Below are 10,139 nucleotides of genomic sequence, written 5' to 3' on the forward strand. Positions count from 1 at the left end.
AAGACCCCATCTCATTCCTTTTAAATTGTCTTTCTTTAGCATAGTTTCCCATCTAGACCCCACTTTGATGGAACCCAATGTCCTAAACTTCTCCACATTACTCCCCCACCTCAATCCAAAGCCCCTAAATGAGCAATATATTTCTCAATCATCTCCTTTGTGTGCCCCTGAATGAGCAATATATCCCTTAATAATCTTCCTTTTAGGATGGGACCTCTAACATTAATCTTATCCTAACCTTAAAGTGGGCATTTTCTTTATGTATCACCCACCATACCAACCCTAAAAGTAAAACCAAAAATACACTTTTATGAAAAACACCTAATAGACAAAAATCAAAGTCCATGTGGCGGTTTTTCCAACACGCCACGTGAAAACCAGAATTCTAACATATGGATTATTTTATGTAATTCGTACATGAAACGGCAAATATACTGCGCTGACGTCACCGTTCCCACAGGCGGGACCGGTAACTGGGGCGCGCCTACTGACAGCGCCGGTGGTGAATTAGATTACAATTATTTTAGTTTCCTTAATAAGCAAAAAGATCGTTACACAGCTTTTCTGTTTTTATTTTTCCGTTAGAGGGAGTGGACGGGAAAGAAATACCTACCTGAGAGCGAGTGGCGAATTGTATCCCTCACGCACAGCGGCATGAAAATCTGCCATCTCTAAGGTCGCTAGTGGATCACGACGATCCCGGCGATCTCGATTTTATCTGGATTCGGTCGTGTGTGTGCAGGTGAAGTGTTAAAGCACGCTTGGGCACAATTAGGTGGAGTTTTGTATCATTCTTGTGATGGGCAGGCCTGACAAAGGCATGGGAATGCAATTATAAAGATTTTGAATCCAAAGTTTCTCCCGAGAAAGGCAACGTACTGGGTTTCTTGAAGGCTCTGTGCCTTGCATGAGGATACCGAACAGTGGAGGGCATTGTACGGACAAAAGATTGCTGGTGGAGGCATTGTTCTTGCTAGAGATTATGATGCCCATTTGGCCTAAATGCTGCTCTGAAGCCACAGAATTGCTGGATCCTACAATGCAGGTTGTTTGTGTTGTTTTTTAGGGTTTTAATTGAATTGTTACTATTGGGTTTTTTTCGCATTTTGGTTCTATATTTTGTGAAATAGGCTTGTGCTAGGATGAACGTTCCATGGTTTTTAATAGTTACTGATTACGAATTCTTGTATTAGGAATTTGCATATAATGCCTGGATAACTATATTAGGGCTTTTTTAAGGCTTCAGTTCGGCGAATTTTGATTTGGATTCCTTTTGGTTATTTGCATTGTGTTTGAACGTCGAGCTTTTTCCAATTCTTAATAGCTTAGTTAAAGGTAAAAGAGTTTTAAAGCCACATGGATTGATGGGTAAAATTGAACAGGCCTACTGTTAGGAAAACAAAATTGTAACCGGCACTACAAAGAACAGGAAAAATTGAGCTTAAGCTATAGAATATCTGGGAGAATTAATCATCTATTATAAAAACAACATACTGATTCGCAAGTAAAATTTCTGCAGGTTGGATAGCGTCCTTTTAATATCTGCTTACTACAAAGTGGAACCAAGCTGAAGCCCGAAGGTGAACTCTTTTGCTCCAAACTTTTAGCTATTGGGTCATGCAAGCGTCCTTGAATTCGTGCATTATTCAGAGACTACTATTTGCCTCTGTTAGTGGGTTGCAGCGGCAGATCCAGATTAGCTCAAAAGGATTGGGTATTTTGAGATGCTTTCAATGTAAGAGGAGCAATGGTGTGGAGGATTCTTGGGCATGGAGAAATGTGGAATTGGTACCAGAGAATGGATTTGAAATCTGTTGCTTCTCAGCTAAAAGGTGTTAAAGCAAAGCCTCCAATGCTTCAAAGAGCTAGAATTAAGGTCTGGTTTGTTCGAGTGAGTTCCAGTATTTTGCTATGGACATGCCTTATTCAGTTGATGGCTCTGGGAGAGCTCTGGCATCCTCATTTACCCATGGGCTGGCCTACTTGTTTCAATCGCCGCGAACTCGCTGCTGCTCAGATTCCTAACATTACCCAAATTAGCAACCATAGAACGGATGTCGTTCTTTTGCCTCCATATGCTGTTCCTTCACCTCGAGATGCTAATCCTCCACCAAGTGAGTAATGTTGCTGATTTTTCTCATTTCGTTATTACTGAATCATTGAAAACTTTTAAATGATCATGGTATCAAGGACTTAGTGAAGATGTTACCACAGTTTCAGACAACGGGCTCACAGAGAAGAGCTTCTTGAATTCACTGAGGAGGATCAGTTTGCAGACAAATGGTCCCATGAATGATGAAGTTTTCAGCTGTGTTGTATAGTTTCTAGGAATCTGCATATAAATCATTTATTACCTCAAAAATTCTTTGACCTAGCAAAAAAGTTCCTAGAAGATATCCGAGAAACCTCCAGTTGTCTCTTCTCCAGCACCCTCTCGAACTTCTTGCAAGTTTTCTGTCCAACAACCTTAATGCATCACGGTGTAGTTTGAGTTTGAATGTTTTTCCATACTTTTTAAAACGGCTTTCATTGAACCTTGTTCACGTTGAAAATAGGTGAAGTAGTTCTCCATGGGACATTATCCTTATTCCTATTTTTACAAGCTTGAATCAACATACCCAAGAGAAATTGTCTTTGTTATTAACTTATTTATGGATTCATATTCTATAATATCATGTCTAGGGTGGAAGAACATGCCTTTTGTCTAACGACAATGAAAATTATATACTCTGACCAAGGCCAATAGAAGTTGAGAATATTATATCTCTTAGAAATTCAATTCCAAAATGTTAAGGTTTTTCACCCATGTAATTTATATTTCATTACCTAAATGTATTTCACATTTATTTGAAAAATCAATATTTTACTAAGTTTATAGGCTGCTGACTGTCTACATGTGCTGCTTCTGTGATTACAAGTCTTCTAAAATCCTCGTGCTCTCTATGTTCTGCTACGCTTGAGACATATACTTTGCATATAGGTTATATATGTATTGTATACTTTGCATGTTCGACACTTGCCTCGGGCTGCTTCTTTGCTAGGGAGTATGGGCGATCATGTGGAAATTTTTTGGGTCATTATAATGGGTTTTAAGTCCATGGTTTATTACCATGTTATTGCAAATCTGCTTATTGGCCCAAGTGGCTTGCCTATAAATACTTGTACATGCATTAGGGTTAAACACAAACCATAAAACATCTTATTATATTACAAGTGGTTAAGTTAATGCAGTAATGGGTGCTGTTTTTGCTGGTTTTTTCCCAAAAGGGTTTTCTAGCATAAATTCCTATGTTATATTGTCAATGTGCCATTATTATTGTCAATGTGCCATTATTTCTTCCATTTTATTTACAATTTTGTTAGCCTTGCTTCTCTTTGCATAGGTTTTATTGGTGTTGTTTATCTTTAATATTGCCACCAGAAATTGCTTTGATAAAAGTAAAAAAAGTATAATATTAACAATCATCGCTGAAATTGGAAACCATAGTCACATGGTTCAGGGTTGGCTTGTCATTTGTATAGCAATGTGATGGGCAAACTTAACTGGGGTCAGAAAGAGATGAAGAACAAAAACAATAAACTCAATAACTGTTTCCTAATGCAGCAAAAGCTCAGATTATGCAGATTAATAAAATGTAGATTGTTCATATTATTTAGGCTGTGTGCTATGTTACTTTATATTTTTTGATATTCTTGGTTTTCTCTAGTTTTTGGTGATTTTTTTTTTTGAGTTCAAGTCTGAGTTTAGATTTTTTGGCTTGTTAAGATTTCTATCGAGACTGAATCGCGTGACTAGTTTTAGCATATGAGGGGTGGGATTAAATCATGGTACGTGTCTTTTAAGAAATTTTTGATACTTCGAGTCATGGATTGCTGTAGAGACTCTAAAGCTATATCCTAAGACACAACGTTATCAAATTCAGAAAAGAATCTATGTATTGGATCTTGTTGTTTCACATAAATCTTTTGTAGCCTCACCCTCTATTTTTACACATCATAACCTAATGATAGGATGGCTAGATCATTTCACAAATTGTAATAATTGCATAAATGGAAGCTTAAAGTTGTTAATACACATTTTTAAAAATACTGCGAGGGTTTGAGGATCCAACTGTAGTTATTTCAATTCATTCTGGATGGACATAAATGTTGGGGATAGAGTAGAGCAGGTGGGGATTAAATCTGATTACCTTCTATCTCATGCATTCTAGATCGTTCCATGGCTTATTACCAGGTCAATCTGTACAATTCCGTTAGTCGTCCAAATCTAATGCACATGTATAATTTTTGGACAAGAATCACTGAGTAAAATAGTCATTATTTTCTGTTTACCATTTCACATGTAGTAAGTATCCCATGTAAGTCTATGATATTCTACTCAAGAGAAGCTATCTTATGTATTGAAGGTAAAATTATCACTGCAGCATGCACGTGGAACATTTATCTATTTTTGTTTTAAAATCAGTTTGACAAAGGGAGGACATTTAAATAATTGATAAATTGTTCTAAATACTGACAAGTCTGATCGGTTGAAAATACATGTCTCACTATTTTTGAAGTAGGAGTTGCAGAGGTATTTAATTATTAGCACACTTTTGTTTTTGCAGGAATATATAAGAATAATGGCTACTTGAAGGTGTCCTGCAATGGAGGCTTGAATCAAATGAGAGCAGCGGTATGTTTACATATCGGAACTCGTTGTGTCATGTTAAGAACTTACATTAACATGTCTTTTATGTTTCCATGTTTGTAATGGCATAAAGATTGAGTGTTTTATTGAATTTAAGTTAAGCTGTAATCAGCAGCCTCGGAAAAAAGGTAATAATTTTACTGTCCAATTGAACAGATTTGTGATATGGTGACCATAGCACGGTATTTGAATTTGACTCTGGTGATTCCAGAGCTTGATAAGACATCATTTTGGGCTGATCCCAGGTATGCACATGTGCAGGTCTGGACTATTTTGTAGTGAAATAGAATTGTGAAATGTCCTGCTAGATATCTATAACACGGGATTTATCTTCATATTTTCCATTTTTTTCAGTGAGTTTGGTGATATATTTGATGTGAAACACTTCATTACTTCTTTGAGAGATGAAGTGCGCATCATAAAGAGACTCCCAGAGAAGTTTAATCGGAAGGCGCAGAGCAAACTATTTGTGATGCCACCTGTAAGCTGGTCAAGTCACAAGTACTACTTGAAACAGGTTTGCCTTTGTCAGCGGATATTTATGTAAATGTACCACCTTTTGGAAGATTTTGATATTTTTATGTTTCGTCATTTTTATAAATCCTTAAGAGGTGGTCTTACTAAAAGTGCAGTGTTGCAGATTCTACCTTTGTTTCGCAAAAATAAGGTCATCCATTTCAACAAGACAGATGCACGTTTGGCAAACAATGGACTCCCCTTGAAGCTTCAAAAGCTGCGTTGTAGGGTCAATTATAATGCTTTAAAATTTACTCCACGAATAGAGGATCTGGGTCAGAGATTAGTAAAGATGCTGAAAGACAAAGGGTTTTTCATCGCTCTTCATCTAAGATATGAGATGGACATGCTAGCATTTTCTGGCTGTACACATGGCTGCACTGAGAAAGAGGCAGATGAACTCACACAAATGAGGTTTGTTTAGAGACAATTGTTGTATGTTTGCAAACTAGCTTTTGTTGATGTCTGAGTCCTGACTGAGAGAATGGTGACATATCAGGTATGCATATCCTTGGTGGAAGGAGAAAGTAATCATATCTGAACAAAAACGATCAGAGGGCCTGTGCCCTCTGACACCAGAGGAGGCTGCACTGGTTTTGAAGGCCTCAGGCTTTAATAAGGATACACAAATCTATATTGCTGCAGGTGAAATATATGGTGGTGAAAAAAGATTGGCGGCATTACGCGCAGTGTATCCTAACATTGTAAATATCCTCCCTAGTTTCTTATATTTCTTCTCGAGTCAAAGATTATCATTAGTTTTATTAAGAGTTGCCCATATGATTGACTTTTAAGTGCTCATTCTATCACACTGTTCTCCAGGTTCGCAAGGAGATGCTTTTGAGTTCAAATGATCTGAAATCTTTCCAGAATCATTCATCACAAATGGCTGCATTAGACTATTTGGTCTCGATTGCAAGTGATGTTTTCATTCCCAGCTATGATGGGAACATGGCAAAGCTTGTTGAAGGGCACCGAAGGTTTGTATTACAAATTTAGACTCTCAAGGAGGTGCAACTTATACTCAGTAAAGTTCGCTCAAACTTTCATTATGAGTTTTTCCACTAAGTGCTTAAGCAAAAGGTGCTGAAATTGATTTCCTATTTTAATATGTGTTTGGTTGCTCTCCAGATATCTAGGATTCCGTGAAACTATTTTGCTAGATCGTAAAAAGTTGATTCCATTGCTTGATATGTACCAAAATCGGACATTGGTGTGGGATGAATTCAAAGTGAATGTGAGACAGGTACATAAGAATCGTAGAGGTGCACCTACACAGAGAAAAGTTATCTCTGAGAAGCCTAAAGAAGAAGACTACTTCTATGCCAACCCTCAAGAGTGCCTTTGTAATTCATCATCCCTTTCTAGTTCATGATGTCTGACTAGTTAGTAGTTTCAAGAATATACTAATTATACAATGAAAGAACTACTATGCCAGTTTCTATATCACCCGTGTCGTGTAAGCCTCTTTTCGAATATGGAAAGACAAAAAACTAAGGGTTTTGATGTCAACATAGAAGCTCCAACTGCTAGAAAGACATGAAAAGCAAAACCTTTTGACCTCTGGAGTCAGAAGTGATAGGTGCAAGAAGCCATTTCTACAACGGGATACACAGACAAGGTGGTGGTAATTCCAGTGTAGATAATTCTTCTTTGAGGAAATCCCAGAAATAAGTAGTCGATTGACAGATCTATTCTGATCTTATACAGATCTGTGTTTCCATTGAACTTCAACAAGAATTTGTAAATTAGTGCCAGCCACTGGAAGCAAGCTACAGTGGTATTTTGCTGTTGCGTGATTATTTATTGTTTTGAGGCATTCTTTGTCCAAATGCTAGTTGATTCGTTGAGTTTGTCCCAGCAATAGAGAATGGTCTTTAGGCCTTCTCATGGCGCTCAAAAGAGGAGGCAAATGAACTTCTTGTACTTAAAAATATCATGGTGAAGCATTCCCTTTTGGGGAAATGGCATTTTATTCTTTTGGGGAAGTGGCATTTTATTCTTTTGGTTATGAAAATTTAGTTCACATTTTTATGCAATACCAGATTTCTAGATTACTGTTCGGCACAAGTGTAATGTTTTGATTTCCAAGTTTGGTAAAGCATTTCCCAGCTATGGGCTTTTTATACATTTTTCCAATCATATTTTTTGTACTTGCTCAAATGGAATACAACATGTTAACCTCCATGCCTACAGTGGTTGAAGATTGAATCCTCCTATGAGTTATAGAAATCATTTTTATGTCACTGGCACCTAAGATTGCGTGTAACCAAAAATGCACAAAGCTGAACAATATTGTCACTTATTGCAGCAAAATGGGGAAAAAGGGAGCAAAACAAAGCTCAGAAAATAAAGAAAAATTGCTGAGAATAACATGGTAGACTAAGGCAACTGTGAAATTATTTGTCTACATCTCCAAAACTTATTCAGACTATATTCCTTAGGTATCTACAGTCTCGATTACCAATGCTTAATTAAATTCTATATTCGGACTTTATCTTTTATTCATGGTTTGAACCTCAAATGTGAAGATAAACATAAGCTGGATAGGTTATTTGATTTGTTCAGCTGAATGATGATCACATAATTTAGATTTTAAATTCGAAACAACAGTACTAAATGTCAACATCATTCACAGTAACAGTCCACTGGCAACATGCTTGGTAAGATGTAATAAACGAGAGTTTACTGGCCAACAACTCTGGGTAGGTTGCAGAAACTAAACAAATACTAAAGTAGTCACATAATCCTCTATTAATGGTTTGAATTTATGGTTCAATGAAAGCTGCATTTGTGAAGATAGCAGCATGATTCACAGCAACAGTCTACTGGCAATATACTTGGTAAGTTCACTTCCAACAACTTTGGGTAGGTCATAGAAACTAAACAAATATGTGAAAGAACGGTTGTTGAACAATTAATCAGTATGACAATTTGACTGATAAGACGGGCAACTTTAGATCGTTTCATTTAAGGGAGATTTAAAGAACCTTGGAAAATAAATTTTGCTGCTAAACTCCACTAATTGGTACATCTATTTGTTATATTGTCATTTTGATGTTATGAGCAAAAGCATAAAATACCGAATTTCTATTAATTTTCAAAACCAAAGTCACGAGGAGACGGGGTACTTGGAGATGCCAGTTTTTTTTGGTGTAATTTAATAATTTCCAAAAAATATCATGACATAGAACTTTGACATGACATGTATGCAAAATCAGATAATTTCCAAAAAATATTATGACAGAAAGCTTTGACATGACATGTATGCAAAATCAGTTCTAAATGTGGAAGAGTTCACAATGCATGTGAACTGGTCTCATCAAATGCCATGCTTGTAGGTATAGAGTCGAAATTATCACCCTCATCACCTTTAATGGCAATTGCGACATGTAGTGCCTCCCCCACGCTGCTTGGAGGACAGATCTGCCAACTTGTCCTTTTGTCCACCAAAGAAATCCATATCAGCTTTCTTGGAAACATTATCAATTCTGCCAACTTGACAGGTTCGCGGACGCGGTGCGCAGACGTACGCGCGGCGCGAAGACGTTTGTGCACCGCGTCCGCGTCCTTGCGACACGCTATTGTACCTCCAACCTGCCAGCCGGTAGGTGGTCGTTGGGACGTTACGACCCGCGCTAGGAAGGAATCGTAATACCTCCTTGTGCGACCACCGACATCCAGATTCGTCCCTTAGCCTATATCTTTGGTCTCGGGACATTTCCAAAGGATCCTTTGGCATATTGAAGCTCTTGGAGATACTACCACCATTGTTGCAGCATTGTCAAACTACAAAGTTAATCAAGCGCATTAACACTTGCCAAGCATTAGGGGAGTAATCTAACTCTATCTTGCATTTCCAACATCTCATTTACTTTCCAATTATTGAATAGCATAGCATCATCTTTGCATTCTTCTTTATCATCTTCTTTATCCTCTTCCTTTCTCGTGGCTATTTGGGGTTGTTCGTGGAGGCGGAAACACCAAAACAGGGGTTTGACTTAGGCAAGCTCCAAAACACAACCCCCAACATTTTTTCACTTGCATCTGTGTAGGCATAGCTTTGTGGAAAGGAGACCATCTTGCGGGAGGCTTCATAGTGTGGACCGGTTGTGAGATTCCTTCGTCCTTTTAACACTCCTCATTCCACTTTGTAATATGTGTTTTCCATACATTTTAGTATTGTTTAGCTAATCTGCAAGTTCTATCAACGCGTCCTGAGCTTTCTGCATCCAAAGACGTCTCTCGGGCGTCTGACATTCCTTGCATGATTCTGTTATCCCCTGGCTCAGCGTTGCACCTGTTCGAAGAGGTAATTGGAAGGACAATTTGTCCTTAAGGATTCATCATCTTTGAGGTGACAAATTCCCTCCATTACAGTAGGGTTTAAAATTTTGAAAACAGATGTAAACAAATGATTGCCATGATTTCACTTTTTCTAGGGCGGCTTCAATGCTTCCAATTGTAGCTAAATGATGGAAAACAATGTTTTTGTTTTGTTTTTTTACCTTTTATCTTGCATTTTTTAAGAGGAGGAGACACATAGGAGACCGTTGTTGGGATTAAGGTGCCTCAACCTTAGGAGTCCCAAGAATATTATTTAATTAATTTAATGATCTTGTGTGCTGATTTTATTTATTTAATGGAATATATTGAGTTTTCAAAGTGCAAAGCTTAATTGGAGGGCTCGATGACATGTTAGGTGCAACAAGCTTTGAGATGAAAGGAAATTGTGACACTTGGCATAAGGAGGGAATTTTGAGAAGAAATTTTGGAGCTCTTCAAATCTCCGCTCTTGCGACAAGTTGCTGCATAGTTTTTCTTTTGTTTTGCACATTTTTGGAAAGATTTTCAGCAGGAGCAAATCTTCCTTGAAGTAAAATGGAAAGTTTTGAATTAGCAAAAGACTTGTTTATCTTATCTTAGATGATTT

The 10,139-nt window shown here is 37.6% G+C and overlaps 1 protein-coding gene across 2 annotated transcripts; it reads left to right on the top strand.

Annotated features, from left to right (window-relative positions):
- The first annotated feature begins 551 nt into the window (after positions 1 to 551).
- On the top strand, positions 552 to 7,184 carry LOC131030724 (rhamnogalacturonan I rhamnosyltransferase 1). Of its 2 annotated transcripts, XM_057961618.2 has the most exons (10): positions 559 to 1,045; positions 1,520 to 1,580; positions 1,674 to 2,114; positions 4,608 to 4,675; positions 4,847 to 4,935; positions 5,045 to 5,207; positions 5,331 to 5,620; positions 5,706 to 5,910; positions 6,029 to 6,186; positions 6,338 to 7,184. In XM_057961618.2, the coding sequence occupies exons 3-10, from the start codon at positions 1,748 to 1,750 to the stop codon at positions 6,579 to 6,581; spliced, it is 1,584 nt and encodes a 527-aa protein (XP_057817601.2). In that variant the 5' UTR covers positions 559 to 1,045; positions 1,520 to 1,580; positions 1,674 to 1,747; the 3' UTR covers positions 6,582 to 7,184. The 2 variants fall into 2 exon arrangements, with proteins under 2 accessions (XP_057817600.2, XP_057817601.2); XM_057961617.2 differs by having other exon boundaries at positions 552 to 1,045; positions 1,520 to 2,114.
- The last annotated feature ends 2,955 nt before the right edge of the window (positions 7,185 to 10,139 follow it).

The sequence above is a fragment of the Cryptomeria japonica genome, chromosome 10 (assembly GCF_030272615.1).
Source record: "Cryptomeria japonica chromosome 10, Sugi_1.0, whole genome shotgun sequence".
Classification (NCBI taxonomy): Eukaryota; Viridiplantae; Streptophyta; class Pinopsida; order Cupressales; family Cupressaceae; genus Cryptomeria; species Cryptomeria japonica.

Coding starts and splice junctions, on each gene's coding strand:
- LOC131030724 (XM_057961617.2), top strand. CDS start 1,748: ATGGTGTGGAGGATTCTTGGGCATGGAGAAATGTGGAATTGGTACCAG. Junction 2,115..4,607: donor AGATGCTAATCCTCCACCAA/GTGAGTAATGTT, acceptor TTGTTTTTGCAG/GAATATATAAGAATAATGGC. Junction 4,676..4,846: donor TGAATCAAATGAGAGCAGCG/GTATGTTTACAT, acceptor CCAATTGAACAG/ATTTGTGATATGGTGACCAT.